General features: G+C 41.4%; 1 protein-coding gene across 8 annotated transcripts in view; it reads left to right on the top strand.

Moving 5' to 3' along the window:
- TRAF3IP1 (TRAF3 interacting protein 1) overlaps nt 1-7,837 on the top strand; it is an 86,636-nt gene extending 78,799 nt beyond the window's left edge. For all 8 annotated transcript variants that reach the window (XM_043505761.1, XM_043505760.1, XM_043505764.1 and 5 more), the window contains one exon: nt 5,399-7,837. In XM_043505761.1, coding sequence (XP_043361696.1) covers nt 5,399-5,564 — 166 coding nt within the window. In that variant the 3' untranslated portion in view covers nt 5,565-7,837. The remainder of the gene's footprint in view (nt 1-5,398) is intronic.
- Nucleotides 7,838-16,103: the final 8,266 nt, after the last annotated feature.

Raw genomic sequence — 16,103 nt, 5'->3', positions numbered from 1 at the left:
GGGGGGGGGAAGGGTTTAAATGGAGTGAAACTTTTAAATACATAAGAATAATTGAATAGAAAAAACAACTTTATCAGTGTAGTTTAAAAAAAATGTTGGAAAAGCAGGAGAGTAAAGTTATGCTTACAATTAACTAAAGCAAATTATGAAAATGCAGGATTAAGGAAGCTGAAATGGTCTGCCTTCAGTGAGCCACTACTAAGTGTATTCCTGTGTTAGAATAATAGAAATGTGGAGCTAGAAGGGACCTCTGGAGGTCAGGTAGTGCGCTGATCAGGACCAAGTAAACTTAGACTATCCCTGACAGGTGTTTGTCCTACTTTGTTCTTAAAAATCTCCAGTGATGGGGATTCCACCTCCTTTGGAAGCCTATTCCAGAGCTTAACTCCCCGTTTAGTTAGAAAGTTTTTCTCAGATATCTAATCTAAATCTCCGTTGCCACAGATGAAGCCCATTGCTTCTTGTCCTTGATATTGTTTAAGTCAAGAAACAGATATGTATCTTCCTGGTATTGCCATAAACCTGGATAGCTGGGGACATTTTAAACTCTTGTGCTTGCACTGTTTTATCTACAGCTGCTGCCTTCAGGACATGCATGTTAGGCTACATGGCACTATATATGTAGCCTAAGTGGAAGGCTTGATTTTTTTAGGATGTTCTGGAGTGCAAGAAGCCTCATCACACAATGTAGTAGAGGGTTAAAACTATACATTTCTAACATCTGGCATAGGCGTTTAATGGTTGAGATGGGAATAAGTTAGGGCTTTGGTTTGTATGTGAAGTATAATGATGTTAGTATCTTGCATTTACAGAGCACCTAGTATCCAAGAATCTCAGCACACTTTTCAACATCACACATCACTCCCGTAAAGAGTAGGGAAATGATATTAACTATATTTTATGGATCGAGAAACTGAGGCCCAGAGGTTAAGTGACTCACTCCAACTTACATACAATATTAGACAGAGCTAGCAACGGAACTCGGGCCCAGGACTCCCCAAGTCTGTGCTTAGCTAGGGGAAGAATATTGCTCATGCCATGCCTCTCATCTACCTTCATTGTGCTCTCACAGGACAGCTGTACACTGTACATTCCTCGCTGGTCTCTTATGTACCTCTTAACTTTCCAGACAAATTATGCTCCAGACAAGATTATGCCTTTTACATTTTGGATGGATTGATTTTGTTTCAGTGGATTTGTGTCCAAACTGGGCATTATGATGAAAAGCTTGTTTTCAGGATCAATAAAAATCAATGATTTTTAAAAAAGTAAATTTTAAATTTAAATTAAATACAGGTTTATATTGTTAAAACTAGGGCTGTTTATTAATCACAGTTAACACACACGATTAACTCCAAAAAAATTAACTGCAATTAAAAAAATCTTGATTAATCACACTGTTAATAGATTACCAATTGAAATTTATTAAATATTTTTGGATGTTTTTCTACATTTTCACATATGATTTCTATTACAACACAGAATACAAAGTGTACATACTCATTTTATATTAGTTTTTATTACAAATATTTGCACTGTAAAAATGATAAACAAAAGGTATTATTCAATTCACCTCAAACAAGTACTGTAGTGCAATCTCTATTCTGAAAGTGTAACTTACAAACGTAGATTTTTTTTTTAAACATAACTGCGCTCAAAAACAAAACAATGTAGAACTTTAGAGCCTACAAGTCCAGTCAGTCCTACTTCTTGTTCAGCCAGTCGCTAAGAGAAACAAGTTTGTTTACGTTTACGGGTGATAACTGCTGCCTGCTTCTTATTTACAACATCACCTGAAAGTGAGAATAGGCATTCACATTGCACTTTTGTAGCCGGCATTGCAAAGTATTTACGTGCCAGATATTCATGTGCCCCTTCATGCTTCAGTCACCGTTCCGGAGGACATGCTTCCATGCTGACGATGATTGTTAAAAAACTAGTGAGTTAATTAAATTTGTGACTGAACTCCTTGGGGGAGAGTTGTATGCCTACTGCTGTTTTACCTGCATTCTGCCATATATGTTATAGCAGCCTCGGATGATGACCCACCACATGTTTGATTTACGAACAGTGTCGCTGCAGATTTGACAAAACGCAAAGAAGGAACCAATGTGAGCTTTCTAAAAATAACTATGGCACTTGACCCCAGGTTTAAGAATCTGAAGTGCCTTCCAAAATCGGAGAGGGACAAGGTGTGGAGCATCCTTTCAGATGTCTTAAAAAAAGAAACATTTTGATGTGGAAACTACAGAACCCAAACCACCAAAAAAGAAAATCAACCTTCTGCTAGTGGCATCTGACTTAGATGATGAAAATGAACATGGGTCAGTCCACACTGCTTTGGATTGTTATCGAGCAGAACCTGTCATCAGCATGGACGCATGTCCTTTGGAATGCTGGTTGAAGGATGAAAGGACATATGAATCTTTAGTGCATCAGGCACATAAATATCTTGCGATGCTGGTTACAACGGTGCCATGCGAATGCCTGTTCTCACTTTCAGTTGATGATGTAAACAAGAAGTGGACAGCAGTATTATCTGCTGCAAATGTAACCAAACTTATTTGTCTGAGTGATTGGCTGAAGTAGGACTAAGTGGACTTGTAAGCTCTAAAGTTTTATATTGTTTTATTTTTGAATGTAGGGTTTTTTTTGTACATAATTCTACATTTGTAAGCGGGGCTTTGGAGCTGTGCTCCTGCTCCGTTCCAGCTCCAGGCAAAATCCTGCAGCTCCACTGCTCCGGAGTTGCTCCGTGCTCCAACTCCAGGCTCTGCTCCAAAGCCCTGTTTGTAAGTTCAGCTTTCATGATAGAGATTACCCTGCAGTACTTATATTAGGTGAATTGAAATATACTATTTATTTTGTTTTTTACAGTGCAAATATTTATAATCAAAAATAAATATGAAGTGAACACTGTACTCTTTGTATTCTGTGTTGTAATTGAAATCAATATATTTGAAAATGTAGAAAACATCCAAAAATATTTAAATAAATGGTATTCTATTATTTAACAGGGCGCTTAATCACGTGATTTTTTAAATTGCTTGACAGCCCTACTTAAAACATAATCCTGTTCAAAATTAAATTAGAAAATGTCTGCCTATATTAAGGTCTAAACTTTATTATCATCTATTAAAATCATTTAAATTAAATTTAAAATAAATACTAAACAGTGCATGTTTTAAAGAAAGTTCCACTAGTTTTAGTGATTTGAGTTACTGGTAAGCATCTGGAACCAGAGTATATATAAATGATAAACCAGCTTTTGACAGTGGTAGCCTCTTCTGCAGGTGAAGGGAGAAAATTTTCTTAATTTCCCTTTATTCAGCTAGCTTCATTCAATGACTGGTTCATATGGTGACTAGAAACAATCAGTTCACTTCGCTAACTACAGATAATACTTTCTTTGTTTAAAACCCATTGGTTTTAAATTCAAAACATGATGTGATAAACTTTTTGATAAACTTTTTTCTTATGTATTCAGCACATTTAAAATAGCTTTATTATATATATAATAAAGCTGTTTTTGCCGCATTTTAAATGGAATTTGAATTTCCATCCTAATACAGCTTGACAGAAATCACAAGTAAAACATTAATCTTCAAGTAAATAAGAAATGCATCATTACCCATTTCCTAGCATAATAAAAATTTAGAAATTAGGAATTTGAATAAATGTAAATTAAGCTGTAAAATTGCTTAAATATAATATAGTATGCATATACTGGAGGATTCCTGGTTAACAAAAAGAAGCACCAAATTTAGTGTATAGGTTATATTTAGTTGTAAATCATGTTTTAATGGTTATCAGCTAATGAGTGCTTTTTTTCTTTAGGAAAATAAATAAAAAGCACAAATGCAAAACACAACTAAAACTGAAGATTTCAATCAAAGTTTTCTGCTTGCTGATTTAAATCATAATTAAAATTTGTGACTTAAATTGCTTATGTTTAAATCAATCCACCCTGCTGGCTTCTACTTTAACAATGGAGAGACTAACATCTCCTCGTAATAGCCATTCAGTTTTCACATAAAGAAGAAATAAAAAATCGAAAACTCTGCAACAATACATTCTTTGCCAGATTCATTGTGAAATCCTAATAAGATCATCATCAACTTTATGGCAGTTCACATCTTTCAGGAAAAAATTACTCCGCATCAGACATGAAGAAGACAATGTTTCCCATATGTAGTATATCTTGGATGAACAGTGTTGTTTTCTTTACTTCTGTGGAAGATAATTAATGGGTCCCACTGGGGAAATCCGAGTGCAATTTTCATTGATAATTTTTTGTGATTTGTGGAAGGGAAGGAGAATTAAAAAGTTATGAAATATGGACTTCTAAATGACGACTCTAGGGAGTGCCTGTGTAATTCTGAACTGCTACAGAGCACTTCAGTCCAGCACTGCCCTAACTGTAGGACCTTAAGTCAAGCATTTAGGAAGGGTGCATATTTGTTTTAAAATAAAATCTCAATTCATATAAACAAACAAAACCCACCCTTACTCATGAGTGAGTTAGTTAATAGAGAAGTCCCTTTGCAATGTGCAGTCGCTGCCTGGGTTTGCAGCTAATAGTTTACAATTCTTTGAGCCTCATGACAGCATATTCCTATTTATTGTATGTGTGATCTGGTGCCACTGAACTTCAGGAGCCTTCTCGGAAATGGGTCTAGAGCTGTGCAAGTGACCCCTTGTAGCATTGAACATTCAGGGCTGAGGTTACAAAGAGGCCATGTGGTCCCCAACTGCCTGAGTTCTTTCCTTTCCAAGGTTAGCTGCCAGTGGAAAGACTGTCAGTCCTTGCCAGGAGAACTTTCCTTTCCTGTCACTGAACTGTGTCTTAGCCTCTGGCATAGCTTCAACCTCCCCACGTCCTAGTCTGTGCAAGCCGGCTTCTCCCCCTGAGAAGTTCATTGTGTGGGGGGTGATCATTATGCATTATTTGTATTGTGGTAGTGCCTAGGAATCCCAGCTGAGGATAGGAGCCTCCTTGCACTAGGCATCATAATCTCAACCCCAGAGAGTTCTGTATCTACATGTCAGACAGGATGCAAGAGGTGATGAAATAGACAAACAGGGTAGGGTGGGCTGGGAGGATGAAATAACCATAAAGTAAACAAAGTTTAGCAGGAGAGCAGTTTTAGCTATGAAACCATCATTAGCCCATGAATTGTGTGGTAAAACATCAGGGTAGCTCTTGGACAATCTACTTCTGTGTCTGTGTTCATTACCCCTTCAGCTGTCTCACTAATTCTGTCTGTTTCAGGAAGGGTGGATTCTTTTAACAATTCTTTGCAAATTCCAAGTGTTTCATGTACTGTCTCGGAGGCATAAATGATGCAAAACGATGTAGTAATCCCCTAAAATGTAGTGTGTTGCTTGTCTCTTTCAGCATCACAGACAGCGCCGTGGACCCCTTAAAAGCAGAGCTGGCTGAGTTGGAACAGTTGATTAAAGACCAGCAAGACAAGATTTGTGCTGTAAAGGCTAATATTTTAAAGAAAGAAGAAAAAATCCAGAAGATGGTTCTTAACATTAACTTATCTACGAGAAGGTGAAAAGAAGGATGAACTTATATTCTTACCAAATAAAGACAGAAAAGGGAAAAGAATGAAGAGAAACTGTGTACAAATAAAGCGCCTAAGAACAATGACCTATAATATTTCATATTAGTTTATACACATTACATTCAGTTTACTTGTGAGGTTGGTATTATCCACGTCAAATTACATGAATTCAGATATCTTCTAGAGCTTTTAAAGTGTCTCTTTTAAGTGTCTTTAGACATAGGCTGCTATGATACAGTTATGTGCTATTTGTAACCCACTTGCCCTCCCTGACCCCTTTTTATAACTATCTGCTTTTCAAACTTGCCCCTTTTTTCCTACCGTGTACCCATTTTGGTTACCTTTGGGCAAAAGTGGGCTACCCTGATGTCATGAAAAATGGTATTAAGTACCTTTTTTGCAGAAAGTTCTGAAATCCCTACAGATCAGAATGGTCTGCAGTACCTTCCAAGTCCTAAAAAAAAATTAAACGTTGTTTATCATATGGCTCCTTATATCGTCACAAGGGTGATGTCATATTTCCATAGCTTTCAAGGAATTTTATTAAAGGGCCTATAAAATTTAGTACAAGAATCACCATGGAAGGGATCTAAAGTATTTTATATGCACAGGTGTTAATTCCATTTTTATTGCATACATTCATTTGGAAAGGATTCATTGAAGTACAAATTTCTTCCCAAATGCATGTTCATGTACGTTTTTTGTATATGAATAATTCCAATGATTTTAGTTAACTGCTGCCGTGTTTTCCTTCTGACCTCCCCAGCATACTGTGTGTAAGGGTCCAGCCTTGCATGTTCATGAATTTGAAAAGCATATTCAAATGTGGCACAAATTAGTGCCCTGCCATCTGGTCAGGACCCAACTACAAATGTCAGGTCCGGGTTGGGTGTGAAAACTGGACTGTTCCAGGGTCAGGTCTGCTTTCCGCCACTCCTGCTCATGGGTGCAGTGTTGGCTACGTACCCACTCTCGCTGGCCGCCACCACCTTGATGCGGTCCAGAATGAGTGTGCTCTGCTAAGGAGTGGCAGGACCTCTCTCTCCACAGGTGCACACAGCAGAGGAGGGTCAGCGGATGGCAAGAGCAGGGCATGCCGCTGTTGTTGCACTGACCCCAAGCAGGAAGAGCAGTGCCGACCCCAGAGGCAGGAGGGGCAGTGGCAACTCAGGTCCGGGGGCAAGAGCTGGAGTAGGGTCAGGTTGGAAAACAAACCAACGCTCATGGGCTTGGGTTCTGCTTAAAAATTAGGTCTGATCAGACTTCTAGCACAAGTACGTTGAGCTAAACTTAATGTGAAACAGAGAATTCTAGCTTCCTCCAAAGTTTAGGCCATTCTTTCAAGGTTTTATAATGTACAAATACCTCTTCGGTTCCATTTTTTTATTGTGTGTAAACTAGAAAATGTTGGTCTGTTTGTTAGAAAACCTGCACTATGTGGCATCTTGACCTTTTCGAGACGCATTTCTCAAAAGCTACAAAATTTTAGATGCTCTTTATAGGAGAGAGATGAATGGATGAATCTCCATTTTCAACCTTGGTATGTCACTGTTGATAGGAATTTTAAAGAAGCATTGGGGACTTAAAACTGGTTCAATGCAGCATTTCAGTTATCTCTGGACTAGGCTGTAATTGAATTGATCAGTCTAAATTGTAGAACAAGGCTTATACTGTGAGCGCATGCACTTGCTGGCTTTAAATGATTGATTCTTTACTCATTTTTTCTAGATAGGCTCATCACTAATGAGAGTTTTGGGGTGACATCTTAGCACAGTTCAGTTTTCTGAGCAGAATTTTTATTCTTTAAGGAATATTACAAATATCACTTCAAATGTGTTTGTGTGTGGAATAAGCAAAATAATCCCTTTGAGTAGGATGCCATGTTGCTTTCCTTGGAAAGGCTCTATGAAAAAACTACCAAGACCTCTAATACATTGGAGTTAAGGCCTTTCTTTGTAATCGGTCAAAAATGTTAAGCTAAAAGATTAGGTACAAGTCTTTGTTTATGCTAGAACTAAGCCACCTGTGTTGATTGGCACTTGGAAGTTAGTCTTAATTATACACTCTCAACATGATACACCATCAGAAGTTCTGTTGCTCTTCAGGGTCATATGTAAGCCTTGCATAAATCTGTAAATACGACTAGGGCTGTTTATGTAGAAAAACTTAACAAATATACTGTGTGAGCAAAAATTTGTACAAAGTAGAATATCAAATTGTATCATAAAATTATTTTTCTTTTATATAAAAATCATTAAAAATGATCAACTATTTTTTTTATGAAGTGGAATGTTCGGATTGTGAAGTTCACATTTAAAATAGTAGTTGAATTACCTTTTTGGAAATATAAGTGACTGGGTTTTTTTAAAATCCATTTGTTTGGAAAAAGTGTGTTGTAAATTCTTATTTGTGTGAGAACACTGCTTCCGCGCTGAGCCCCTGAAAGGACTTTTCAGGAAACGTCCACGCAGCAGAGGTGTTACTGCAGCACAAAAAAACATACCTCAGCTACCTTTCATCTATGCACTCCGAATCACAGCAGCAGTGAAGCCGCAGCAGCATGGGCTGTATGGCCCTGCGGATATAATGGAGCAGCTAGCCCATGTTGTCACCTCTGCTTCATTGCTATTGTTGTTCGATCTAGTTAGAGCAAAGTTAGCATAGGTATGTCTATAAACGCTAAAGTTAATAATGAGGTCTGAGAGCATTATATATGATAAATATGGACATTTTATTAAAATATATATATTTTAAGTAGCTGATGGGTCTGGTGACCGTTGTTCCATGCAGGCATCTGAGTTTGGGACTGAAGCTTCTGGAGTTGGGACCACTACAGAGGCCACTTTCTTAGCCCCAGGGGAAATAGAAATAGAATGATTCATTCCCTAGCCCAAATAGAACAAAAGTGTACTGCCTTTAGGCCTCTATCCAAGCCTCCATTACCATAATAACAGGCTGCAGTGATGTGGGGCTTTTGTGGGAGTGGAAAGGAAATGGGGCGATTCTGAAGGTATAAAAAGAGCATTAGAAGCTCTGTTCTTTACAACACATGACCCAATGCTCTGTGTTTGAATTATTGCTAACACACAAGTTGATGCAATAATGCCTGATTCACCATTTGGATAAAGTCCAGTAAGGAAGGAATACTACTGAGTGTAAAACTAGGGTTCCATATGACTATCATATGCCTATATTGTCCCGTGTGCTAATATTTATGCAAGGGAAGATGGGGTACTATTTCTTTTGTCTTGGGTGTAAGAGTTCTGTCATGACATGCAGATCCCACCGATGGGTCAGAGTGCCTGGAAAGAACTCCCCAAGCTCAGAGTTGGTGGTGCTACCTGAGGGCATTGCACCACCTCTGCTGAGATGCCTAGCGAGTTTACATTATGCTGTCAGCGGGTAGGTTCTTTTCAGACCACTGTGGAGCACCTCAGTACAATTCATTCGCCTCCCACTCTCTATTCTCTACTTTAGAGCAGTTAGACTCCTGGTGGAGCTCTGCTGGCAGAGAGTTGTTCCTGGCTGTCCTGTTCCCTTCCAAAACTGCTCAGGTCCAGCTGACTGTGTCACTGCCCTCAGGCTGTCAAGCCTTGTCTCCACCTCCTGAATCACCATCTCTTGGGTCAGTCAACAAGCCTGAGATGCTAGAGCCAATTCTACCTTCAAGTGTGAAATCCATGGCTCTGGAGTACCAGGGGTCTGCACAGAGCCAGTCCTGTTAGCAATGCCTCGGCAGGTGTTACGTTAGTAGACATGACAGCCTTTGATGGACCCTGCCGAGGCAGTTTCAGCCCTTCCACCCTGCGTATTGATACAGCATTGTGCAATGCCTGCAGGGGGCGAGGAGAGAAACCAGGATTTGGATGACTCCTCTAAGACTGAGCATGCAGCCCTGAGGAAGATAATGAAAACATTAACTCGGTACAGGAGGATCTTGGTCCATGTCCTAATTATGGAGTATCTGACCTTTCTCTGCTGCCTGTACAGGAAAACCCACAAGGGATATGGTTAATCGGTACGTGGAACCAGCCCTTTCTATAGACAGTGCCTCTTCCCCTACATTTTCTCGTTGGCTGGGTGTGAGCCCTATCCTATGATGCTGGAAGCCTCTAGCAGGGTTCACCAGAAATATTGTACCAGCCCCACAAGAATCTGGTGGTGGACGCTATGATTAGTTATGCTGAAAATAGCAGAATGACAGGCTGGGGCTGCCATGCCGTGGATTCAATCTATATGTGTTTGTATGGCTTTCATCAGGTAGAGTCTAATTCCCCATGCTACAGTGCCCAGGTCAGAAAGGACCCTCGGGCTTGTAGCGGTTGGTCCTACGTTGTCAACTCTGCCATTAAGTATCAGTTTGAGCTTTGTTTCAATGGTGGGGCGAATCCTCTGTGTTGCAAGCTGTGACCTGCAAAGGCAGCAGACTTGGCCAGAGGTGTGTTAGGGCATCATCTGATGTCCCTTAGGCAAGCAGGGCCAAACCTTCCCCTCATGTAAATAGACAGTGTTCCATTGGCTTCACTGATGTAAATAGTGTCACTCCATTGGAGCAATGCCAGTTTACACCAGCTCAGGATCTGCCACTAATTCAATACTTTAATGGTTTCCAAGGGAACCATAGGTGAATGGAGTGCGCATCTTCCAGTGAAATAGGCATAGAGCTTGCAGGTCGTGCCAGAGGCACTGAGCGTCAAGTGATTTTTCACAGCCATATTTATTGCAAATAAATAATATGCTTGTTAGGCCAGCTTTTAAATTCAGTCCTTTAAACGAGTGCAGTTGTGTTGCAGAGTGATAATTCTGTCAATAGAAGATGTCCATGTACATAAAGGGGAGTAAAACGCTTCCAAGTTGGAACGTTTTGCAGTTCCTAAACTATTCGACTTCATGACAATACCGCTGCAGGTCCTCCACTGCCACATGCTGCCGGCTCTGCCTCATGACAACAGGCCCATTTCAAAGCAGTTGGGCCTTCAGATAGGAAGGATGGTCCAGTGGTTTAAGTATTAGTCTTGAATTTGGGAGTCCCAGGTTCAATTCCTGGCTTTGCCACAGACTTCCAAGGTGATTCAGGGAAAGTCCCTTAAGGTCTGTCTGCACTACAATAATAAACCCACCGAGTCATCCTGGGTCAGCTGACTTGGGCTCACAGGACTGGAGCTGCAGGGCTAAAAATAGCAGCGTAGATATGCGGACTCAGGTTGGAATCTGGGCTTGGTGACCCACCTCCCTGGGGGGTCTTAGAGCCTAGGCTCTAGCCTGAATGTCTACACTGTCATTTTAGAACCCTGAGCCTGAGTTATCTGAACCAGGCCAGATCCAGCTGTAATGCAGGTCTTTTATTTAGTGTCTCTGTGCCTCAGTTTCCCATCTCTACAATGGGGATAATAGCCATGCCTTCCCTTGTAATGGGGGCCACATGAGTACCAAGAGAGATGGAAATGTGGACATGTTCATTTGTTCTACCCATCCAGAACAAAGTGTGTGAATTACCTTGCTGTCCCTCACTTACTCTGTTGATCTGAGCAGTCTTAGAAACCAGACGTCTTCCCCCATAATGGGGCTTGTGCTAGGGTATCTTATGGCTGTGGAATTCTGTGTCCTGATTAACATGTAGGTTGATGAAGTTGGGTCAGTCTTTGGGCATCAGCAAGAGGCCTGCTTCTCAGAATTCTCCCACCCTTCGAGGGCTTTACTGTTCAGATCTTTTCTTTGCCAGTGTTTTCCCCAGACCTCCCGATCTTCCACATTAGCCTTTTAACATCCAAGAGTATTCCAGTGAGCTTATCTGGGCAGCAGGAGGGAGCCAATCTCTGGTCTGTGTTTGTACAGCACCTAGCTCAATGAGGTTGTGGTCCTTGGCTGGGAGCCTGAGCACTACCGCAATACAAATTCATAACAATACTAATGTGATTTCCCGATATTTCCATTCCTTGGTCACTGCATCAAATGTACTTCTAATCAAAGTTAGATCAGAGTTAGATATCAAGCATAGTAAATCCTAGCACCAATATTCATTTGGTTCCTTTCCAGGGAGGGAACAAAATAGTGGTTTGGAGCCAAGATTTTATGAATTTAAAACCATAGTCTGGACACTGCCTTTCAAACAAACAAAGCCAAAATGCATGAAAGGGAAAGATCACCCCTGTGCAAATGGAGGGGTGTATTTTTGATATGTCATGCAACACTTTGTCCATGTAGCTAGCAGCTTGGATTTTAACAGGTGGGTGGTTCTTTAACAAGGGAAATTTACCAGCTTGGTGGTTTGAGGTTTGAAAACCTTGAATTGGCAGGCCCTTTTGGAACTAACAGAGCCCGACGGTTCTGGGAAGCATTTGTTTGCTTTTCTTAAAGTCCTTAAAGTACTTAAAGTGCATCAAATTCTTGTAACTTGTGCAACTGGGGAGGGTGTGCTGCCAACCCAGCCTCTAGGAGTTCTGAATATTTCTAGAACTGAAGTGTACAGCTGTTAGAAGGGCAGTGGACCAAGCCCTGTTACAATGATACTTTGTACTTGGCTCGCACCTTCCAGTTGGGGACCTCAATCTGTGTGTCAAACATTTCAGCCTTGCCACACCCGGGGGCAGTATGAAGTATGTGAAGTATGCTGAGTATTATTCCCCATCTGCCAGAAAAGGAAGCTGAGACATGAAGGTTAAGTGACTTGCTCAGTGTCCTACAAGAAATCAGGAGTAACAGCTGGATGAAGAACCCAGATTTAGGAACCCAAATCCCATTGAAAAATACCAGCGGCTGACTCCTCTCTCTTGTAGTTTAACCACAGGATCACACTTTTCTTCCATCCATAGAAGACTACCTGACAATGGGTTTCTTGTTCTGCTAAACAACAAAATCAACAACACCACAGCTTTGGGTGATCTTGGGGCCAGGCCCCACCTTTAAAACCCACTCCCAGAATTCTTGGCCTACCCTGCTTCGCAGCTCACTGATGGGCAGAGTTGATTTTAATTTGGCCCTAATTTGGCATTTGTGGAGAACAAAGGGTTTGGAGGCAGCTAGAGATGATGGAATCAGTGCTTCAGTTGAGTGCTGCTGCTTAAACAAGCTGCTATGAACCCATTCCTTTAGATGGTGCCTTGGAGATGAATGGTGGAGTTCATATCTCTGAGCCATCATCTCGGGCTGTTTGCGGACTCAGGAAATCAACACTGCATCTATTTTCATGGGACTACCCTTATTTATTCTGGAACACAACAGTGCAAGCCATAGCATATCGCTTACTGCAGAACTATGGGATACATGGGGCCCTGCAGATGGCATATCCTTTGTATAGACAGATGATACCTTTGCTTTCAGGTGCTGGACTTCGTAACTGTCATCAAGGCCTTTCAGTCAGTGATATTGGATTGGTGATTTGAAGACCATGTGGAAACTTCAGCTTGTGCTGAACATTTACTGAGTAAGGAGGACTAAGTGGAGAGGAGCATGTTACACCTGTGCTTGATGCTCTGCTCTGGCTTTCAATTGGATTTGAGGCACAATTTGGGTACCTAGAAACTGCCTCCTTCTTCGGGGCTACCTCCTTGCAGCAAATCTCCTTGTAATGCGGCACTTTGAATGGCGGGGGATGCCAGAAATTATTTCAAACCGCAGTATAATTGTAGAACTTTGGAGCAATATTTTACCTACTGTAGACAGAAGATGTCAAAAAGATGAAGCTTGTGATTTTTAAAGGGCCTGTGGGAGCTAGGTGCTCACACCCCAATAGGTAAATTTTCAAAAGTGCCTAAATGCTATAGACTCCTAAAGTCAATTGAAAATAAATGGTATTTTGCCTCCTAAATCACTTTACCCAATGACTTTCAAAGGGTGTTAGGCACCTTACTGCTATTATCACCCCTTAAATCCCCTAGGTTCCATTGATGGTAATCCGCCTAATTCTCCATCATTTTCTGCAAACCCTCCTAAAGCCTGATCCACAGCCCTTGAATTCAGTGGGAGTCTTTCTATGAATGTCTATGGTCTTTGGATCAGCCCCTTCAAGACTCCTACCTAATTAAAGGAGGGAGGAGGAGCAGGATTGGAAAGTTCTTGCCTATTTTCTCTGGCTGCCAGAGAACAACCAAATATCTATCAATCAAAGTTAGTTGGCTACGCGGCTGCCAGGTGCCAATTTCAGAAATGCTATCTGCCATATTGTGCCAGAAAATATTAGGAAACTATTTCCTTCTCCACTGAGCAATGTAATTAAAATAATTAAAATTATAGTTTAATTTAAAGTGATGAAAAAACACTAGTCTGGAATTGAACCTGACAACCACAGAAGAAAAATGCTTTAAAAAGCCCAAACAAGCCAAATTATGACTTGCCAAGCAAAAGCAGTAAGGGTTAGAATTATTTTAGGCTGGGCCATGGTCTACAGACTTTTGACGTTGTTGCGTGGCTGGGTCTGGGTTAAGATTTGATTTTTGTTGGCACCTCTAGCAGATCATTTGTATGCTCAGGTGCTTGCTTTTATAGTCCGGTTATCCACTCATTTATGAATAAATATGAAATATATAGGACATTGTATGTGTGTGGAAATATAGGCAGTGTACAGTTATGGCCTCAAGCTGAAGTGGTGCCCTATTTCCCATTCTGTTGTGGTTTATTGGGATTGCAATACCACCCAGGGACACCAATGAAGGATTAGTGTTAATCACATGCATACCCAGGAAAAGGAACCCTCTCTATCCCAGCCTGTTTACAGTCAAGGTTGTAACCAATTATTGAGGAGAGTAGGACGATGTGTCAGTATAGCAAGGCTATCCTGCCTGCACAATCTCTCTGCTGCAGCTGCCACAGACTGTTTGACAACTCTGCCACTGAAATTGGCATAAAGTCCTTGCAGAACTGCTGGATTCCAAGGGACGACTGTGACCATCTCATCTGACCTCCTGTACAATGCAGGGCAGAGAACTTCCACAGATTAATTCCTAGAGCAGAGCTTTTAGAAAAACACCCCATCTTGTTTTAAAAATGGTCAGTGCTGGAGAATCCACCATACTCCTTGGTAAATCATTCCAGGGGTTAGTTACCCTCACGGTTACAAAATGTACTCCTCATTTGCAATCTGGAGTTGTCTAGCTTTAACTTCAAGCCATTGGATCATGTTAAACCTTTCTCTGCTAGACTGAAAAGCCCATTTATTAAATATTTGTTCCCCATGTAGATACTTAAAGACTGGAATCAAGTCACCTCTTAACCTTGTCTTTGTTAAACTAAATAGATTGAGCTCTTTGAGTCTACCCCTATAAGGCATATTTTCTAGTCCTCTAATCATTCCTGGGGCTCTTCTCTTAACCCTCTCCAATTTATCAATGTCCTTCCTGAATTGTGGGCACCAGAACTGGACACAATATTCCCCAGCAGCGGTCACACCAGTGCCAAATGCAGAGGTACAATAAACTCTCTACTCCCACTCAAGATTCCCCCATTTATGCATCCCAGGTTTGCATTAGCATTTTTGACTGCAGCCTGAAACATGTCAGAGGTCTTGCTTTTAATGTGATTATGCTGTTAATTTGGCCCCAGTTCCTCAAAGGCAGGGGTTCCCAAACTTCATTGCACTGCGACCTCCCTCTGACAACAAAAATTACTAGATGACCCCAGAAGGGAGGACTGAAGCCTGAGCCTACCCAAGGACAGGTTCTAGACCATGAACAATATCCTAATCCACATCAGACAACCCCCGGGTACCAGTCAAGACATGTCTGTCTCTTTTAAATCCTATGGCGTGATGCACTTACATCATCCTGTTCACAAGACTCCACCTTTGTTTCCTTCGCATGTGGCTAGAGTTGGTATGCTCTCCAAACTGCTATCTTATGAATTTCATGGTAACAGTTCCCACCAAGGTAGTCTCCTCCCTGCTGTGGTGGATGAATCCTCGTCAGGTACGCGTACGAGTCCGCTTTCTCCCTTCCTCACCAGACAGGACTATTAGTACAGACGCATACCTATTTGGTTGGGGAGCCCACGTGAACAGTGACATAGCACAAGGTACCTGGACCTCTTGAGTGTCCCGGGTGCACGTCATCAATAGCCTGGAGTTGCGAGCAGTCCAGAAGGCATGCAAGTCCTTTTTTCCATTCAGCCACTCTCACCATGTCCTCATAATATCAGACAATGTTTTGACTGTCGTCTACATCAACAAGCAGGGAGGAGTGAGATCCGTCCCCTTGTGTGCAGAAGCCATTGGGCTGTGGAACTGGTGTGTCAGCAATCAAATCATCCTACCTGCAGTCTACCTTCCAGGGAAACAAAATATGCTTGGAGACTCCCTCAGCAGACTTTTTGCAGTTGACCACAAGTGGGAGCTCCATGCCTCAGTATTGTGCAACATTTCTGCACTATTGGGAACCCCAATCAGGGATCTGTTCGCCTCTCAAACAAACAGGAAACGCAGCACGTACTGCTACAGAGAGCCCTAAGCCACAACCCCCAAGGCAATGCTCTACTTCTTCCTTGGCCAGACGATTAGTCTAGGGAATGCATAGTTCAACTGCTCCTGCCACAAGTCCTTTG

This window comes from Dermochelys coriacea, chromosome 11 (genome assembly GCF_009764565.3).
Source record: "Dermochelys coriacea isolate rDerCor1 chromosome 11, rDerCor1.pri.v4, whole genome shotgun sequence".
Taxonomy (NCBI): domain Eukaryota; kingdom Metazoa; phylum Chordata; order Testudines; family Dermochelyidae; genus Dermochelys; species Dermochelys coriacea.
This window is presented reverse-complemented; position numbering and strand designations above follow the sequence as displayed.